General features: G+C 37.2%; 1 protein-coding gene across 1 annotated transcript; it reads right to left on the bottom strand.

Moving 5' to 3' along the window:
- Positions 1–13158: 13158 nt before the first annotated feature.
- SPINK1 (serine peptidase inhibitor Kazal type 1) lies at positions 13159–20474 on the bottom strand. Its single transcript, XM_033180736.1, has 4 exons — positions 20234–20474; positions 18469–18500; positions 16923–17029; positions 13159–13283 (listed from the first exon to the last, which is right to left on the bottom strand). The coding sequence occupies exons 1-4, from the start codon at positions 20286–20288 to the stop codon at positions 13238–13240; spliced, it is 240 nt and encodes a 79-aa protein (XP_033036627.1). The 5' UTR covers positions 20289–20474; the 3' UTR covers positions 13159–13237.
- Between the last annotated feature and the right edge of the window lie 488 nt (positions 20475–20962).

The raw sequence follows: 20962 nt of genomic DNA, 5'->3' as shown, positions 1-20962 counted from the left end.
AAAACAGGAGTAGCAATCCAAAGAACACAGGTGGACCAATAGAAACTGAAATAGGCAAGGTGACAGATTCTCCCCTCAACTCCAGTAGAAACCAGTACTGCTGACATTGACTTTAGTTCAATGAAATAATTTTAGACTTCTGACCTCCAGAACTGTAACTGAATAAAATAGTATTGTTTAATGCCATTAAGTGTGTGGTAATTTTTTATAGCAGCAATAGGAAACTAATAAAGCATCAATGTTCTGTGGAATATGAAGATTCCAAATAACTCCTTTGCAAGAGTATCTATGAAGGCACTGTGTGCAGGAATGGGAAATCCATTTTCAAAATAACTATGTATTTTAGTGATGATAAGTTGTTCTCCTACCATTAGGAAAGGGATCTAGTAAAATCAATGTAACACCAAGTAGCCGTCTGGTCCCCTGAGGAGAGGACTCAGCATCAGCACCTGCTATGGTCAGGTGGATATTCAGCAGTGGTGGTAGCCAGGTCAGCCCTGGTGAAATCCATGTTGTTGAGCCAATGCATAGCTTTCATCCCTATTGCCATGGACAATTTTAACCTGATTGAATTGAGTGACTGCTAGGGTGCCTGGGGAAAGAGATTGGCTGACATCTGCAGAGCCTAGCATTGTCCATGTGATTACTGAGAACATCCTCTGCAGTGGGTAGCCTTGAGTGAGTATTCACATGGATCACAAATATCCTCCTATCCTATATTCGTTCTGAGAAGGCTGATATGCTTTCTCCCCAGATCTCTCCTTGTTACCAAATCTTCAGTTGTGTTCTTTTCAAGTATCTGATGATCTGGCCAGCCCATTGTATACACTGACCATGAAGTAGTATATATTAGTAACTTCAGTCAACTCTATCCAGAAAAAGTAGAAAAAACAAACATACTACTAGAAGATATTCTAACGGGGAGACTCTCCTTTCTTCATTTTATAACACAAAAGCTTTTAATAGGGCTGTAATTCTGCATCGTGCATTTCTAGCCTAACTCCAGCACAATATGCAAAGCCATCTGTAATCACACCTCCTTTATTTTTTTCTCTGTCAACTGAAATTAAATAATTTCAGGTGAGGCCACAGGTGTATGCTTGAGGGAGGAGCATCAGAGCAATAGCAGTAGGTGCTGTTGGAGTTCCAGCCACATGCTCACGTACCATCCACTGCTTCGGCACATGCTTACAGCGTCATTTCTGAAAGCTTTTTAAAAAAAAAAAATAACTTGAGGCCAGGCACGGAGGCTCATGCCTCTAATCCCAGCGCTTTGGGAGGCCAAGGCAGGTGGATCACCTGAGGTCAGGAGCTTGAGACCAGCCTGGCCAACATGGTGAAACCCTGTCTCTACTAAAAATACAAAAATTAGCTGGGTGTGGTGGTGGGGGCCTGTAATCTCAGCTACTCGGGAAGCTGAGGCAGGAGAATCACTTGCATCTGGGAGGCAGAGGTTGCACTGAGCCGAGATCACACCATTGCACTCCAGCCTGGGCAACAGAGTGAGACTCTGGTTCAAAATAAAATAAAATAAAATAAAATAAAATAAATAAGTAACATTAAACCTTTTCTAGGGAGATTAAACTTTCCAGTCATTGAACCTGGTCATATTACATCTACAATTATCCCCTACCTTCTTGCATCATCAGTTTCTCCCTCTTTGCCCAACATGAGTTCAAAAACCTGGTTTGGAGGGTTCCAAAGACATCCATTGACTCCAAATTTCCCTGCAGATGCAGAACCATTTTTCCACTCCCTATCACAGTAGATTTCTTGAAATAGTTATCTTTACTCACTGTCTCTACCCCTTCACCTTCCATTCACTCTTCAGCTCATGCCAGTCTAGCTTTTTGGTTTGATTTCTCCAAAATCGCTCTTTTCTCTGTCATTAATACTTTCCCTTTTGAAATATCCCCCCAGGTCTACATCTATTTCATTCATGAATTTCTCAGTAGCAGTTGACTCAACTGACAACCCACTCTTTAAAAAATATATATGTTATATATACACACATTATATATATTATATATACACATTATATATTTTATATATACACATTATATATATTATATATACATTATATATATAATACTATATATATGTAATTTCACAACTTCATACTCTCTTTGTTTTCCTCACATTAAACTGGCCACTCTTTTTACATCAGTGCAATGTCTTTTCCTTGTCTATAAGATCAAGGCTCTCGTCTTTACCTAAACTCGCTGAAGTGATCATGTTCTTCTACGCCTTTAAATATGGTAAGGATTCCCAAATGTATATCTCTAGTTGTGTTCTGCCCCCTGAGTCTCAGACAAAAAGCCAATTAACTACTATGCATCACCACTCAAAATAACACACTTTAATAAAAATTAAATATTCATTGCTTCTCTTCTACCCTCAATTTATTCCTCAATAGGTATGATCTAGCCAAAATCCCAGCAATAATTCTCAATTCTTGTCTTTCTCTTAACTACCCACTACATCCAAATCAACAGTCCTACCGTTTTTATGTTATTGCCGTTAAATCAGACCTCCATTATCCAATCATACTTCTCACTGACTGATCACCTTTTCATCAAACCTAAGATTAAAAAACACAAGTTTATCTGTTTCTTTGGGTCTTCATTTCTTTATGAAAGTTCCCTTGTCACAAAAAACTTGCATTAAATAAACTCATATGCTTTTTTTTCTTGTTAGTCTGTCCTTTGTTATAGGTGCCACAGCCAAGAACCTTGCAACAGGTAAAGAAAGCAATTTTTTCCTCCCCTACAAGATGTATATCCTTGCAACATAGACACTTGCTTTTGAATGGATTGTTTGCTGCTACAGACTACCTTTAATCCTATGGCATCTGTAAAATTCAGCACGAAATATTGAGAGCTCTTTTCAACTAAATAGTTTATAGTTTTGTCTTGATCTGTTTTGGATTGAGATATTACCTATTTGGAGATTTTTCTTGAACCAATAGGTAGTAGCTTCTTTGTATCTGTAGTCATGGAAACAGAGCTTGACTTTAAAAACTATTAGGATAGAAAGCATAAAAATGTGGCTATTGATTCAGAGAAATGCTTGGATTTTTTCTTTTCTTCCTTGCTTTTCCTGTTTTTTTTTTTTTTAATTTTTCTTTTTCTTTTCTTTCTCCTGCTATCCTTCTCTCCCTCTCTCTGTTCATCCTTTTCCTTTTCTTACTTCTTTATGCAGTTGATACCATACCTCTTTATCTAAGAACATTAAAAGTACACTTTTTTACTTTTATTCTTTCACCTTAAAATGGAGATATTAGCAAATAGCGCCAGAAAACCAAAATATGATGACATGGGAAAAAATGGATCTCAAATATTAAAGAATAGTATACCACATGTACAGAAATGAACTTGAAACAGTTAATAGACCTAAAGATAAAACTATAGGCCACGCAGTGGCTCATGCCTGTAATCCCAACACTTTGGGAGGCCAAGATGGGTGGATCATAAGGTTGAGAGATTGAGACCATCCTGGTCAACATGGTGAAACCCTGTCTCTACTAAAAATAGAAAAATTAGCCAGGTATGGTGGCCGGCACCTGTAACCCCAGCTACTCGGGAGGCTGAGGCAGGAGAATTGCTTGAACCCAGGAAGTGGAGGTTGCAGTGAGCCAAGATTGCACCACTGAACTCCAGCCTGGTGACAGAGTGAGACCCTGTCAAAATATATATATATATATATATATATATATATATATATGTACACACACACACACACACACACACAATATATATAATATATAATAATTAATATTAATTAATTATATATTATATATATAATTTATATATAATTTATATGTATATAAATTATCTATATAAATTATATATAATATAAATAATATATCAATTAATAATTAATATTAATTAATATATCAATTATATATTATATATATATAACTATAAAAGTTCTAATAAGAAACAAAGACCAAAATCGTGTGACCTTGGAGTAGGCAATTTTTAATTTTCATTTTTAACTTAGATTCAGGGGTTCATGTGCAGATTTGTTACAAGGAAAAATACATGAAACATATAAGAAACAACAGATAAAATGAACTCCATTTTATTAAAATTTTTTGCTCTCTGAAAAACACCACTAACACAATAACAAACAAAATGACATACTGTGAGAAAATCAAGAACACTTACAACTTAATTATATGACAAATAAATCAATTTAAAATGGGCAAAAGATTTTAATACTTTACTGAAGAAATGCACAAAATGATTGTCAACATCATTAGTCATTAGAAAAATAAAAATTAAAACTACAATGAAATATCACTATACATACTTGCTAAAATAGCTAAAGTTTAAAAGATTGACAATATCAAGTGTTGATTGGGATGTGGAGTAACTAGAACTCCCATACATTGCTATGGGAATACAAAATAATGCTACCACTTTGGAAAACAGTTGGCAGGATTTTTTTTATCAAGTTAAAAATACACTTACAGTATGTTCCAGCAATTGTACTTTTATTTACTTACCTATGATTAATAAAATATATGTCCACACAAATATTTATATGTGAATAATCATAGCAACTTTAATCATAGTAATTGAAAAATGTTAAAATAAAAAGTTGGAAACAACCCAATTATCCAACAAGAGATGAATGGATAAACAAATTGTGGTATCTTCAAAAATAGGTACTACTGAGGAATAAAATAAAAAGGAACTATTGAAATATACAACAATGCAGATGAATTCCAAAAAAAATGATACATAAAAGAAGGTGAACACAAAAGAATACATAATGTTTACCCCATCCATGTAACATCCTAGAAAAGGCAGACAATGTTTAGTGACAGAAAGCAGATTGGTGGTTGTCTGGAGTTGGAAGGAGCAGTGTTGACTACAAAGGAGCACAGGGAACTTTTTGGGGTGATAGAAATATTTCATTTTTTCAAATCACAATGAGGTTTCATAAGTATGTATCTTTGTAAAAACTCACTGAACTGTAGAAGTGTACAACATTTATATAAGGATTATTTTCTAAGAATGTATTATGGTGATATTTTCCAGCTGAAAAGGTGATTGCATTATCACCATTATGAAATTTTCTGTAACATATCATTCATATCCTCAATAAAATTTAAGTTGATTTCATTACAGATTAGACACCCTATTTTTAAGAGGGGTGTGATATATCTTCATAAATCTAAACAGTAGTCCTCTCCTGACCTTTATTTTAGAGTCTCTTGAGTTTTCAGACATGGAATTTAGCAGGTAACATAAGGAGAGTGGGGTTTATAGACATTTGGTTTATCTGCACTGGGCCTTAAAAGAATTAATTTCAAAGCACTCATCATCTTGAATAGATGTGATTTTCCTTACTATCAATAGCTTCTAAGCAGCATTTTAAAAGCCTTTTAAATGGAATATAGCAGTTTCTTTTTTCTTTTTGTTTTTGCTGATAGGTAAAGAAGAAAGATTTCTGATGCCTGATATTTGGGACACTAGAGAGAATATTATTTAACAGGAACAGAAAACAAAGTTGATTAATTATTGTAGCACAGTAAAACTGCAGTTGCAAAGGTGAAATCTATGTTGGATACTATTTATGAAATTTTAAGAAATCTAACTTGGCTTTTGAAGATTATAAAAATACAGATATATAATACTCAGTGAAGTAAAAAATAAAAAATCAACACTGAATTAGTAAAGACTTCTTTTCCTCATGAACGTGTTCCCATTCCTTTTTAGGGTTCTACTGTTCAAATTTTCATTACAATCTCATTAAATGAAAACATCTTATTAAATTCTTTAAACATTTGATCTGATCAATTTTCAAACAGGAATTTTCAGGTAATATGAAAGGGTAAAACGTAACTCTTAAAAAATGTTCAGTGCTTCAGTATTCTTGATACAGAATTAACTTTATTTATTGAGGCAGTATACTGATAATGTACTGTGATTGGATAATGCTGGGTACAAAGATAATTATTTGGGAAACTAAAATAAACAAACACATATGCACACACTTTCTTGTATTTCAGGTTGACTGCAATTACTGTTAGAGAAGAAGCATCAGATTATTATGGGAATATGGAAGAGATTAGTTTGAGAAAGCAAGATCCTCCAGAGTATCCGGAGGCTGTAGCCTATTCATTCAAATTGTAAAGAAGCTCTTCGGGCGATTCTTATGCATTCTAAAGTTTGAGGACCACTACTGTAAATGACAACACTTGCACATGTGGTATTTATTAAGTAGGTAACATTTTGATAGGTGAAAAAGGAGTGTAGAAAGATAATTTAGCAGGAAAAATGCCTGAAGACTGGAACACTTGAGGTTTAATATTTTTGAGGGCTTAGATCACCAGAAGAGATTAGGGCTTTCTTTAGTAGACAGTGTGTAGACGTGACAGGTTTTTCATCAGAGCACTACTGTAATTATTTTGTAGTTTAGAAGCATTCTCTGGTTCGGGATGAATTGGCATTGTTCAATGGGGTATGTAGGAGGATGTGTTGGAGGGAAGATGGACTGAGTAAACTCGGGCAGGTAGAACCCCTGGTCTGTTACATTAAAACATGTCAGAAGTAGTGCTGGGCTTAAAGGGGGTGAAGAAAAGAGATTGGATTTGAAAGACAATATATTTTAGAAATAAGGTCCATTGTCCAGAAATAGGGTCCATTCCAAAAAAATCCATGGAAATTTTTGTTGGTCCTTGATTTTTATCTGCTAGATACCGGTTGATTTTCTGGTGAGCATGGGGTGGGGAAAGGGATTATAGTATTTGGCTAAGAAGCAGATTTATTGACTCCATCCCAATTCCACCCTTAGGATACTTAAAAAATTAAGAGAAGGGAAAAAGTTAGAAAAATTTGTGAGTCCAGAGCTTCTGCAGTAGCAGAGATCTTTAAAAGACATCTCAGAAATTGGCAAGCACACAGAGAGAGTAAAAAGTGGAAGGCACGTGATTCAGATTTAGAGAATTAATGAACAGTCCCCAGAGGAGGTGATACCTGTGTTCTGTTAGCCAAGAAAAAGTTAGACAGATGGATCGTGTGTATGTGTGGGGGAATGTGTGTGTTTCTCTGTGTGTGTTTGTATTGTAGGGGAGTAAAACAAAAAGGACGATTCCATCAGAGAAGTAGAACAGAGGCCAGAGAGCATGACATGTTCAGGGAACTTGGAGCAATTATTTTTCAAAGAAAGGGAGATCATCAGTGCTAACCATTATAGAAAGCAGAGGCAACCGCAGCAGTAAATGAGATTGACAGTGTAACATCACGGAAGGGCCAAGAATCTCTGCAGTTTGACTAGTTCAACCCTTGGGGGAGTTAAAACCTCAGTTTTCTAATTCCTAAGATGAGGATCCCAGGATTCCTTGTGAGGATGCGTGGGAAATATTTAATACAGGGTCTGGCACATAGAATTGTACCTGGAGGTTAGCTCCTATAATTTTTATTATTCTTTATTAACTTTCACCTTGTTCTAATTTACATCTTTAAGGTTTGAGAATTAATCTTTATGAAGTCATTCTTTTAAGTATTTTAAAGGTCCCTAAAATAGAAAAAAATTTCAAAAATGTAGATGTAAACTTTCAAGAAATGCACATAGAATTCTTTCAGTAAAAAAAGTGTTTTTTTTAAAAACCCTGAAATTTAGCACAAACATTCAAAACATAACTCATTGTGCCTCTGTGCTTCCACAACCATATTTACTACAAATCTTACCAAAATTTCACCTTCTTTCTCTCTACTTCTCATTCTTTGTCTATTCAGATATTTATGTCTACGTTTTGTTTAATTTAATAATATGCATGGCTCTTTCTGCCTTTTTCCTTCTAATTTCCACAGTTACACATTTAAAGTTTTCTTTATTTCTAACACAACTTTTCCTCTGGTGACTTCTAATTCCTAATTTTCTCTTATTTCATCTTCTCCTCTTTTAACATGGGCTAATATGAAGTCAAAAAATTACTATTTACTTTGTATTACACTTTTTAATTCATGAATACAGATTAAATGAATTGAATGAGTTATCCATTATCTGTCAAAAACAAAGTTAAATCATGTAGAATTTTAAGAGTTTATTGTGAGTACAAAAGAAAAGTTCATGAACTGGGAAACCTCAAGCTGAAAAATGCATGAAATCTCCATTTAACAGCACTTACAGCACAATGTATAGAGCCTGAAGGAGGAAGTATTTTGGTCGTTTTCATGATTAGCTGTCATATATTTGTTTTTAAGGCAACAGAGCCTATTTAAGCTGATTTATCTGTAGCTACTGGTTTAATTTCATTGAACCAAGCTGAAAAGGACAAAATGCTAATGTCTATGCTTTGTTCATGTTCAAGGTTAAGATTTCAGGGAAATCAGGATGATTTAAATTTTGTTTACATGGCTGTGGGCAGTTGACCATGGGGTATCTAAATTGTAGCCTCCATTTTGATTTATTTATTTTGAACACATCTAAAAGGCACCTAGCCACAAATAGCATCCCAACCAAGTAACAAGGTTTTGACTTGATCTCCAATCAGTCTATTTTGTTTGTTTTCACTATTTCCTGGCTTTTTAGTGACTTTTGATTTGTTTAAAAGCAAAAGATCTGCATTATTCCGTTTTTGTGAACATCATTTTGTTATATACATATTGCATATTTTTAGCTAAAAGTTAGCTTTTGTTTAAACAATGAAAGAAAACAAAAGATCTCTCTGCACTGGATTGTGAGAGTAAAAAAAAGCAAAATTGTTGGCAGTGCTAGGGCTTGAAAAAGTAAAGGCTTTGCATGTTTCTTAACTTAATTGCTTCCCTTATTATGCAAATAAATTGTATTTATACATAGGTGGAATAAACTAAGGTTTTTAAGGGATTAATTGGGTCAGAGAAATGGAAATAAAGGGATTATATTTTTCAAGTTCTTATTTTTCAGGAGGCTTAGTATAAATTATATTTTAAAATGTTTAATTTTAAACACATTTACTTCTCCAATGGTGCAATTTTTTGTTTGTTTTTGATACACTGTTCCCATCAGATAGCTTCATATTTCAAATGTTCTGAAACCAATAGAGGAAACTGTACCGAAATGTACTGGCCCCGTGACTGTGCCCTCTTGGAGTTTACTTGCAGTTCTGTGGTCCTGTATTTAATGAGGATTATAGTTCTTTTTTTTCATCCAGAGATGGGGAACCTAATAGTGTGAGCTGGATTTATTACCCTATTCCCTCGCAGGGCTACAAAACCCTTCTTAGTCCACAAAATTCGTCTTCAGCCATTACTTTTGAATTTCTATTTTGGAGGCATGGTTTATAATTCTGGATTTTTTTACTATTAAAAACAGAGAGATTTTAGTCCAATCTTGTACCCAGTTGAGGATTGTCTTCCACAAAATTATGCAACAAATTATTACCTGAAGAAATAAATAATGCAACAAATTATTACCTGAAGAAGTAAATAATGCAACAAATTATTACCTGAAGAAGTAAAGTTTCTATCATAGAAATGTTTATGTACCAGGAGACAATTGGTCACTGTTTTAGTGAGCCCAAAGGATTATAAGATGAATAATAACAATAACAGTAATTATTCTTGAGCACATACTATAGGGCAGGCATTGTGCTATTTGCTCTATGTCGGAATTGTTATCATTAACCCCTATTGGAGATGAGGAAACTGAGACTTTGAGAAATTCTCCAACTTCTCCCAGGACACAAGGCTTGATGGAGGCAGAGTCAGATTCAAACTCAGCCTCTCTAAATCAGAGCCTCTGATCTTAACCGTTATAGTGTACATTTTCCCACTGAACCAAAATTAGTATCTGTTTAATCTCTACCCAATTAGTCTAAATTCTACCCTTTGGGGCCAACCAGATCATGTTCATTCCTCTTCTCCATTCATTTATGTACCAAAAAGGGTATTGATTAAGTACCTCGGAGGTGTTTGATACTGTTTTTGAGCCTGTAATACAGCAGTGAAAAAAAGGGTAAAATTTCTGCTTCCATGGTGTTAACATTTTAATCCCTTAAATCCTTTGAAAAGACCCACCAAGTTCTAAGGGTTTTCCTTTGCTTAGTACAAATTTTCCTACTTCTTCCAACCACTCATCATGGAGCAAAATTTCAAATTCTTACCAATATTGGTAGTTTCCTTCCTCTAAACATATTCTGGTTTGTAAATAATCTCTTTTAAAACACAACTACCTGATAGGGTTTGGCTCTGTGTCCCCACCCAAATCTCATGTCAAAATCCCGAGTGTTGGAAATGGGGCCTGGTGGGAGGTAATTTGGATCACAGGGGTGGATTTCTCAAGAATCATTTAGCACCATCCCTCTGGTGCTGTTCTTGTGATCGTGTTGCAGGGCTTTCTCCTCAGTTCTTCTAAAAACTGTGTTCTTGTCACACAACCAGGAAAGATTAAGCTCGTGGACACATAGAAGGGTGAGAAAAATGGAATTTATTGGGCAAAAAAGGAAAAAGAAAAACTTTCAAACTTTCAGTAAAGCGAGAAGGAAGCCTGTTATCTGGCTTCTGCCCCACCACACAGGAACTCAAGAGGTCGGACTCCTCCCCTCCGCAAAGGGCATGAACTTCTGTGGCTCCATGTCATTCTCCCAGTTCAGGCTGGTTGGAGGTTCTCCAGGGAGCCCTTTTTACTTGGCTGTCTCAATAGTGAATGAGTTCTCCTGAGATCTGATTGTTTGAAAGTGTGTAGCACCTCCCATCTCTGTTGCTCTTGTTTGGTCTATGTGACCTGACTGCTCTCCCTTCACCTCCACCATGATTGTAGGCCTCCCCAGAAGCTGAGCAGATGCCTGCATCATCACGCTTCCTGTATAGCCTGTGGAACCATGAGCCAATTAAACCTCTTTTCTTTATAAACTGTCCAGTCTCAGGTATCTCTCTCTCTCTCTTTTTTTTTTTTTTTTTTCGAGACAGAGTTTCACTTTTGTCGCCTGGGCAGGAGTACAATGGTATGATCTCTGCCCACTGCAGTCTCCACATCCTGGGTTCAAGCGATTCTCCTGTCTCAGCCTCAAAAGTAGCTGGGATTACAGGTGCTCACCACCACTCCTGGGTAATTTTGGTATTTTTAGTAAAGATGGGGTTTCACCATGTTGGCGAGGCTAGTTTCGAACTCCTGACCTCAGGTGATACACCCACCTTGGCCTCCCAAAATGCTGGGATTACAGACGTGAGCCACCATGCCAGGCCACAGGTATTTCTTTAGAGCGATGGGAGAATGGCCTAATAAACTACCATACACGAACATAGCAATCCACATGCTTTCTGATGGGTCAGAGAGAGAACAGAACATTAGAGACAGACAGTTTGGGTTAATGGGTTACTTCTGCTTATAATCGCCAAGGTTTGTCTCTCCAGACTTGTAGACTGGTTCAACTGGGCATGAAAATTTGTAGCATTCAACTATTTAAATTCTGTTTATTATGGCAAAGGTCCTTAATATTAGGGATGTCCTTCGAGTGTCCTCTAGCATCACAGACAAGATGCTGGAAGCCATCTTGCATCCGTAACTGCTGTTAGCCTGATATTTAATGAGAGCTGTTAGACAGGGGTTTGACTGAGGCACTTGGCAGACTACAGCATCCTCTAGTGGCCAGATTTAAACCTCAAGACGTGTATAGTCTGAATATCACAAGAAATTAACCTAAACCTTACAGTGTCTGGCAACTGTGTTTGGCAAGTGTGAAATAGCTTTTGACTGGTTATTTCTGGCTTAATAGGTGATCTATTTCCTGCTGTATATTAGAAAACCTGCTGCATCTCGGGCTCTGTTAGCCCTCTACCTAATTTTCTATCCTAGGCTAGTTCCTCATGAGTTTGGGAATTCAAGTTGCTTCTTCATCTTCCCCCTCCCCATCCTTCTCCTCCTCCTCCTTTCCTCCTCATCCTCCTCCTCTTTTTTTCATTCCTCCTCCTCCTCCTCTACCTCTTTCTCCTCCTCCTTCTTCTTTTAGTAGCTGTACATACTTTTATTTTTCTTTGGGGGCACTTCTTTAGTTTATTTGCTTCCCTGAATATAAACACATAGACCTTCTTAATAGGAAGGTGTTATCTAAAGTTTCTATGGAAAAAATAGGCAATGAGTAACTCACGTGAGGTGGTTGTGGCTTCATGGAAGAAGCATTGGACTTGAATTCCATCCTGTATTATAATAAAAGCCTAAGCCTGCCGCTTTGTTTGCTGGCAATATTAGGCAGGTGATTTCACTTAGTTCTAAGTTTACTCATAAGTTAAGGATAATCTTACAGGGTTGTTTTGGCTTACACATAAACCAAAGTGCGCTGCACAAAGGTTTCTTGATCAGTTCATTTGGTCTATAGTCACTTTTTTCCTTGTCAGGTTATCTTTTGGGAATGGTTTGATCGTAGAAGAGACCATTCCCAAAGTTAATCCAGAATCAGGCCTACCCACCCACCTGCCTCAGGTTAGCACAGCACAAACCCATCAGGCCCTGTGAAGCAGATCTCCCAGGGAAGCACAAGAGGAAGTCCTCCATCCAAGCCCCGGGTTATCAGGCACAAGCACAGGCTCTCCTTTACCACTAGTCACCTTAGTAACTAACGGGGAACTGGCCCGGCTGGGGAAGAGCTAAGGCTACGTCCAGAAGCTGCTCCATAGCCTTGTTAAGAAAATGTACTTTTTTTTCTGTTTATTCACTGATTCAAATCTTTTTGAGACAATTATGTTTAACCCAAACTCTACATTCTGAGATAAGTGGAAAATCTCAAAGACTAAACTCTATTCCACCAGACAGGCAGCTCTGTGCTCGTGCACGTAGACCTGTGCCAGGCTCAACAGATGCTCGGTCAAATCCCAAGGAAACCTAAAGGAGTTACTTCAATCAGCAAACTGTGATGGGTAACATGTTTCTGCACTGGGTATTTTCCATTTGTTCCTTAAAATAGTCGTCCAGTCCTCTGCAGAATTACTTGCATTCATGATCATCCGTGCTCTGCCATTTAATATCTGCAATCACATATTCTGAGGCAGTGACCTCAGGATATAAGAAAGATGAGGAAAGAAAAGGCATTGTGAGGGAAAAACCCTGTGTGAAATTACAGGATTCCTGGTGTTTTTAAAACTTGGTCTATTCTGAGTCTTGCCAAAGTCCCCTGACCCTGGTATAATTAAACATACCTTTGAGGAAACAGCAAATGGAAACAACAGGGAGTATTCAGATGCATTTATTCAACAATCAGGCCAGCCAGGCCTCACAGTGACCTGATGGGATTTCAAAACCTTGGTTCTCAGCAAGGCCCAGATTTTCGAATGAGGATAGAAGTCTGGCGCTTCCTGCAGTAGAAATTAAAAAAAAAAGAAAAATCAGCTTGAACTTTATTGACAAAAAAAGTGACTATGGGAGAAAAATGGGGGAAAATAACTTCATTTAAAGTAGAGGGGTTTGAGATTTATAATCTTTTCTCTTTCATTCATTTATACATTCACTTACCCAATTCATCAAATATTTATTGATTACTGTTGTATACACTAAGGATACAACAGAAAGGAAAAATATCTGTATGTACAGTTTTTACAGACCTAGTTACAGTGAACCCCTGAAATTAAACTCAAATCCATCGTTGCATCTTTTGCTCCTGATGCCTCTGCCTTCGCCACCAGGTTTCCATCTGAGCTGCTGCCTGAGCTATTGTTGGACCTTCTAATTGACTGGCCTTTCATTTTAGAGCTCTGGGGATTCATTTCTGTGAGGTCTCGCAAAAGTAAATCATATGTTTATTCCACATGATTCCTGCCAGTTCTAAACATCCTCCCCTCCAGATAAAACCTCTCTGTTCGCCCCACACTGCCATTACCAAACCAGTTTTCTCTTCTCTAAGCTAAGTATCTCTAAATTTTGTAATTGTTCCCTAGAAGACTGTTTCCAGGTCTTTAATTTTTCTAACCATTTTTTCTTGGAATATACTGACTTACAAAAATTCTTCTACTTCTCTATTACTGGAGGACATCTGACTTCCGTATACTTTTATTTTTTCTTTTGTTTCTTTCTTTCTTTTTTTTTTTTTAGACAGAGTCTCACTCTGTTGCCCAGGCTGGAGTATAGTGGTGTGATCTTGGGTCACTGCAGCCTCCAGCTCCCGGGTTCAAGTGATTCTCCTGCCTCAGCCTCCTGAGTAGCTGGGATTACAGGTGCATGTCACCACGCCCTGCTAATTTTTGTATTTTTAGTAGAGACGGGGTTTTACCATGTTGGCCAAGCTGGTCTCAAACTCCTAACATCAAGTGATCTGCCTGCCTGGGCCTTCCAAAGTGCTGGGATTACAGGCATGAGCCACCATGCTCAGCGAAACTCTTTAAGACTTTTTAATGCTTTCTTGTCCCACAATCATTAAGTACTCATTAATACTGATTTCCAAATCAGTTAGCATACATAAGCACACATACCTAAACAGAATAAACAAGAGTTGCTACGCTGTTCACTCTAGTTTCATATATTCACCATCGACATATAGCTATGTAAATTTAAATTAGTTTAGATAATATTAAATATTCAGTTTATCAGTTATGCTAGCCACATTTAAGTTAGTATTAGCCACATGAAGGCTACTGTTTTGTGGCTAGTGGCTATGTATTAGACAGCATACACATAGAACATTTCGGCCGGGCGCGGTGGCTCAAGCCTGTAATCCCAGCACTTTGGGAGGCCGAGATGGGCGGATCACAAGGTCAGGAGATCGAGATCATCCTGGCTAACACGGTGAAACCCCGTCTCTACTAAAAAAGTACAAAAAAACTAGCCGGGCGATGTGGCGAGTGCCTGTGGTCCCAGTTACTTGGGAAGCTGAGGCAGGAGAATGCCGTGAACCCGGGAGGCGGAGCTTGCAGTGAGCTGAGATCCTGCCACTGCACTCCAGCCTGGGCGACAGAGCCAGATTCTGTCTCAAAAAAAAAAAAAAAAAAAAAAAAAAAAACCAAAAACATAGAACATTTCCATCATTATAGAAGGTTCTATTGGAAATGCAGATTTATGGAAAAGGATTTGCCAGTACAGATTTCCTATGAAGACATAGAAGGAATAGAAAAAGTGTTTTTTGAATATGTTTGCCAAGCATATAATGACCAAGAAGACTGATTTGCAAGCCCTTGTTTGGTATTATCTACTTGTCTCAAACTAGGGTCAGCATCTGGCTTTAGTTACTAGGTAATAAGTTGGGGACTTTTAATCAACAGTGAAAAGGGCAATGTCATACATTAGGAAATATGCTGTATTTGAGAAAGCAACATTTTGTCTCTAGATCTCAATTTTCTTATCTGAGAAATATAGGAAGAGAGGTCATGTTTTCTAGCATACAAATGTGCCTCCCGTATTTACATATTTTTGAACAAACAGAAAGAGTAAACAGAAACTCGCAGGTTTCACAGACTAAGCAGACAGGGTGTCCCAGCCCTCTACTAATATTTTTCTAATGTTTCACTGTAAATGTTGAGTGGCATTTGGAAATTTCCCAAGTCTCAAAGCTGTTGTTCTCTTGCTTTCTCCTCCCATTGGATGGAAAGATGATGTTTGACCTTAATGTCAAGAACGTGGGTCATGAGAAAACTAACAGGTGGCTTCAAATTCCTTTTACAAGTCTTAGTTATGGAAACGGATTCATTACAAAGTAGAATACCTAAGGTTTTGGGTCTAAAACTTCAAGATATTAGACCTCTCATCCTGGGGACCTATTTCCACGATACTTGCTAAACTCTGAGAATTTTCCACAACGGTTTAAACCAGCCCAAGAAGAAGGTTTGCATTACAGGCAAGGAAAGTTATGCAGTAGAATATAATAGAAATTTACACAGTCATTTGAGCCTGAGTCAAAGTCTTTAATATCAAGTCAATCTCAGAAAAACTAAAGTCACTCGTGGAATCCCCTTTTATTTGTTTTGTTCATTCCACACCTTTATTTAACCTGGCATGCTCTTTTGATATTGCCAAAATTCAGAGCTCTATTTAAATGGCATTCTATTCTTTTTTTTTTTTTAAATGGAGTCTCACTCTTGTCACCCAGGCTGGAGTGCAGTGGCACAGTCTCAGCTCACTGCAACCTCTGCCTCCCAGGTTCAAGCGATTCTCCTGCCTCAGCCTCCTGAGTAGCTGGGGTTACAGGCGCCCACCACCACGGGGTTTCACCATGTTGGCCAGGCTGGTCTCGAATTCCTGACCTCAGGTGATCCACCTGCCTAGGCCTCCCAAAGTGCTTGGATTATAGGAGTGAGCCACTGCACCCGGCCGACATTCTATTCTTTTCATGGATCCTTTCTTGGCCCCTTTTAATAACAAAAAATATGTATCCCTGCTTCACTTCAGTTGCACTTTATTTACACCTCATCTGGCATTTGCCCCATATTATAAGAAGTCATCCTATATGTGCTCATGACGTTTTCTTAGTCATAAGCACCAGTAAGACAGGGAATATTAGCATAATGCTTGATACATGCTAAGGTTTCAGTTGCTGAGTGAGATAGGAAATTTGTGTCGAATCAATTTCTCTGTATCCCATCTCCTACTCATGGACACTGAGAAAATGAAGCTTTACTGAAACTGGCTTTCATATCCATGAGTAAAAATACATTTTTGGTTATATAATCTGTACAATTTATATTTGCATAACTGAGGGCTTTAAAAAACACAATTATTGCAACCACTAATATTTCTTTTTAATTAAAGGTATTTTGTGTGTATAAGATTAATAAAAATCCAATCTATCAACTATTTTGCTGTAAAAATGTAGACTTTTATCATAAAAGTGACTTTTTAAAAATAATATTATAATGCTAAATGTATAAAAAGGAGAGTAAGAAAGAGATAACTGTTTTTGGAAAAAGTAAATAGTTTGCTTCTCTCAGGGTAAGATTCATATTATCAGTATATTTGAAGATAACTATCTTAAAATATATAGTTTAAAAGAAACTCAAGTTTGTACTCACTGATTTTCAAAACATAGCACACATTCATTGGGATAAGTTTTTCCATCAGTCCCACAGACAGGGTCGTATATCTTGGTGCATCCAGTAAGTTCATTGTAACATTTGGCCTAAAAATGGAATTAAACAGAATCATTTCCCATTATTCTCCATTCTTGAGCTCATAGCAAAATCTCTGAAATGGTTCTAATTTCTCTGGGGCATAACTGTGATTGGGAGAATGATACTGTGTGTTGTAAAAGAAATAACCTAAGATCTTGAGACAGAAAACCTTGTTTTAAGTCATGCCTCTGCTATTTCTAAACTGTGTGACATTAGTAAGTCCTATGGCCCATCTGAAAGTCAGTTCATCTGCAAAATGGTGATGATATTACCATTTCCCACCTATCTCATAGTGTTGTTGTGAGGTTTGCACGGATGGGTGAAATAATGTTCATGTTTGCAGTTACTGCAGGTGCTGGCATCTCTCAGCTTGGCCACATCTTGAGGCATGTTCTTCCTTGTACACTGTAGTCCACACACACTGGTCTTCTATTAGGCACTTAAAGGTGCTAGCCATCATCCAGTGTTGGAAGTCTTTGCATTCTACTCTAGTAAGAGTTTATAACCGTCAAATGATTGTCATTGTCCTAGACATTGTCCTAGTGCTTTTTACATATTATTCTGTTTAAACCGCCTAACTATCCTGTGAACTAAGTATTATATTCTTCTTCAGGTGAAGATAATGAAGCACAAAGCAATAAAATTAGCCAAGGACACCCAGCTAAGGAATTCCTAAATTCAGAATTCAAATCTAGTCAGAGTTCCTGAGCTTTAGCTCTTAACTACTTCATTCTACTACATCTCCCCACCAGTTTTGCTTTGCTAACAGTCATTTTTTTTTTTTTGGCTCAAAATAACCCCTCACTTACTTCGGAGCACCCTCCCTGATCTCTCTAACTAGTCTAAGTTCCTAATGGCAGCATATCTTTTTCATAACACTTATCATAAATGTAATAGTGTATTCATTCATGAACTTTTGGTCTGTTAGTTGTCTCTGACTAGATATAAATGTACTGAGAAGAGGTACACTTCTTCCTCTGGTCTCCAAATTTACTGAAATTACCTTTTAAACAAAAATATGAAAAGGTTAGAGTTAGAATATTTTTCTAGAAGAAGAACCTAGTTTATTATTTTCTGTTGTTCATTATAAATTAGAGCCACACTTTGGTCATCGGGAGAGCTGGCTGTAAGGAGGAAGGGCTACTTGGAGTGAACTTGAGAAGGCTTCTACCCCAAATACTTGTCTACAGCTAGTTTATATAAAAACCCCTTCGCAGCAAGCACTGTAGGACTATATAGAACTTGCTTATACATCAGTGAAATTGTCCTTCAATATATGCCTGTGAGGTGGAACTACTATTACCGTTTGCATTTCACACGTTAACCCTCCCTAGCATTCATACTCCTCTTAACTTCAGGCTCAACTGAAAGGTGACAGCAAGGCTGCATTTTTGTTGGATCAAACTGTTCCAGCCTGAGAAATAAGAAACTGCAAATATCTCTTTACCTCTCTTCCCAGGGAGTCAGCTCCAGTGTTACCTAGAAATAAATCAGATATGGTAAGTTGGGTCCTAAACGAGAGAAGTCAGATCTATTCTTCATCAGAATTCTCTGCTTTCATTGCAGACCGTGACTTCTTTACTAGGCTCTTTCATTCCCCACCCTTTCTGATTTCTATAATCTTCCAAAAGTATCTGACTGATTTTCCTGCACCCCTTCCCTGGCAAAACCTTAAAAAGATTAAGTAAAACTTTGATTATGACCAAAGTATCTCAATTTGATGTTTTAGGAAGTTGATCTATTTCCTTGAAAATAGAAATTATGTACTTACTGCTGGAAATGTATCAGGCACTGAGCAAATTATCTTTTGAATCCTCACAAACATTCTCAAAACCAGTTACTAGATCTTTAATCTCACAATTAGTGAAGTATACTTTTTATCTGTTTACAGATGAAAGTATGGAGAGTTTTTATAACTAGCTGTGAAACAGTTATCACAAGCAGTAACCAGGCCTTCTGATGCAAAATTAGCTTTTTCAATTACGCTGAAATTCTCTTTTGTAAGTAATGTTGAAAAAATAGAGATCTTTTGCCAACTCACTATCAGTTCCTAAAGAGCTATTTCCAACAATTGCATCATATGGACGATGGGTCCAACTCACATTTATTGAATTTACAGGTAGTCAAAATAGCTAATCTCCATCCCCCAGAAGATAACATAGGTTTTGCTGACAACATGTAGAAAATGATAACTGTGGATGAGTTGATGGAAGGGAAGGGGAATTAATCTGATAGCATCCAAATAAGGAAATATTTGTGAAAATTAATTTTAATATCATCAATCTTTGAGGTGATCTGGGTAAAGAGGTAGTTCTTTGTATCTAAATGTAACAAAAATTAGTGAGGCATCTAAGAACTTGGAGAATTTCCCCCAGGATAGTCAGAACTTGATATTGTTGGGGGCCCACTGGCTTTTAGAATCTAGTTGAGTCTAAAAACTGATGAGCAGGTGCTCATCACAAGCATCTATTTGTATTAATTAACATGTGTGAGGAGGGGGAAGGGAACACTGACAGCTGCTGTAAGTATTCGGCGAATACAACAAACAATATTCTTCCTCTTCTTAGCAAAGTGCTGATTTGGCTGTCTACAGGATCTGTCGCTACACGAGAGGTGAAGTTGAAAATGTTAACCATTTCCAATGATAAAAAGGAAACTGATCTTGGCTCTGCGGCTTCAGAGTTGTCTGTTAACGTTGTCAAGATGCAGTTGGGGGCATATGTGCACCATCTATTCAAGCAGAATGTTTTCTTTCAAAACGTTCAAAACATGTAATGTAAATACACAAAATGCAATTTTTGTATTTCCAGATACTAATAAGAAACATCAGAAATTGAAAATTAAAATTCCCCTTTATATCACATATATTATTGTAATGTGGCCTTACACATTTACAGAATTAGAAGTATACTTAAAATTGAAATATTTTTACCCTTTTTTCTCTACCATATTCCAACAAAGGGTCAGCCACATCAATAGAGGAAAATCATTTTATCTCTAGGCAGTTCTTACTAGCAGATTGTTTTCCTTATAGTAAGTTAAAAATCCCTCTTAAAAAATAATTCTTATCTGTGGATTCTATTTCATCTCATTAGGTCCAAAAGATCTCTTGAAGACTAGACTACATCAAAAGTCTAGAAGATAATGTGCTCCACAAAGCAACAGGTCAAAATGATTTTATTTAAATTTGAAAAATATACAAAAACACTTACCAGATAGACTCAACAGGGCCAAGGCACTGAGAAGAAAGATGCCTGTTACCTTCATGGCTGAAGTTCTGCGTCCAGAGGTCAGTTGAAAACTTCACTGCACTTACCACGTCTCTTCAGAAGCCTGGGACTGGAAGGGTCATATGGCAGGTGACAGCAAGGCCCCACCTACTGGGCTATATCATAGATCTCCCTGGTTATTGATTGACTCTGTGTTGTAGCCTGGCCTCCAGGTTCTGGGAATGTCACCTGCGTAAGAAAGGTGAAAGAAGCCAGGTGGGCCTGAAACATGCAAGGCAAACATTCTGTCAGGAAAATAGTTCTGGTGGTTAGTTTGATCCCACTCTCTCTATGGTTGGGGGAAAGTCATACTCTTCTGAAGCCTGTTTTCTCCCCTGTAAGGTAAACCCAAAGATCCCTTCTACTCTGTAGGTCTGGATAGATGAGCAGGTATGGATAGCGACTAGAAAGAATTTTATTCCAAGTAGGATAAAACCTCTCCATTCTTTCTTCCTTTCCTCCACTCTTCATTTCTTATTCTTCTTTCTCTTTTCTCTATTTTTCTATCACCCATTCACAAAGCTTAAAGTAGCTGATGGAATGGCAGATGAGAGGGAAAGAGAGAGCAAGAGAGAGAGAGGACTCAGTTCCCTAAAGCGTGTGTTCTGGAGTAGAGGGTGTTTGTTGGAGTCACTTTTGCTGTGCTTCTGTGTATTCATCTGGAAATTAAAA

This window comes from Trachypithecus francoisi, unplaced genomic scaffold, assembly GCF_009764315.1.
Source record: "Trachypithecus francoisi isolate TF-2019V2 unplaced genomic scaffold, Tfra_2.0 Lachesis_group2, whole genome shotgun sequence".
NCBI classification, from domain to species: Eukaryota; Metazoa; Chordata; class Mammalia; order Primates; family Cercopithecidae; genus Trachypithecus; species Trachypithecus francoisi.
The sequence above is the reverse complement of the archived record's forward strand: the minus strand, read 5'-3'. Positions and strand labels throughout refer to the sequence as shown.

What these genes read in the sequence shown, in the direction of transcription:
- SPINK1 (XM_033180736.1), bottom strand. Translation starts at nt 20,288, where the DNA reads ATGAAGGTAACAGGCATCTTTCTTCTCAGTGCCTTGGCCCTGTTGAGT. An exon ending in GGCCCTGTTGAGTCTATCTG is followed by an intron (nt 18,501 to 20,233) that starts GTAAGTGTTTTT and finishes ATTTATTTCTAG; the next exon opens with GTAACACTGGAGCTGACTCC. An exon ending in GTGCTATGTTTTGAAAATCA is followed by an intron (nt 13,284 to 16,922) that starts GTGAGTACAAAC and finishes TTTCTACTGCAG; the next exon opens with GAAGCGCCAGACTTCTATCC.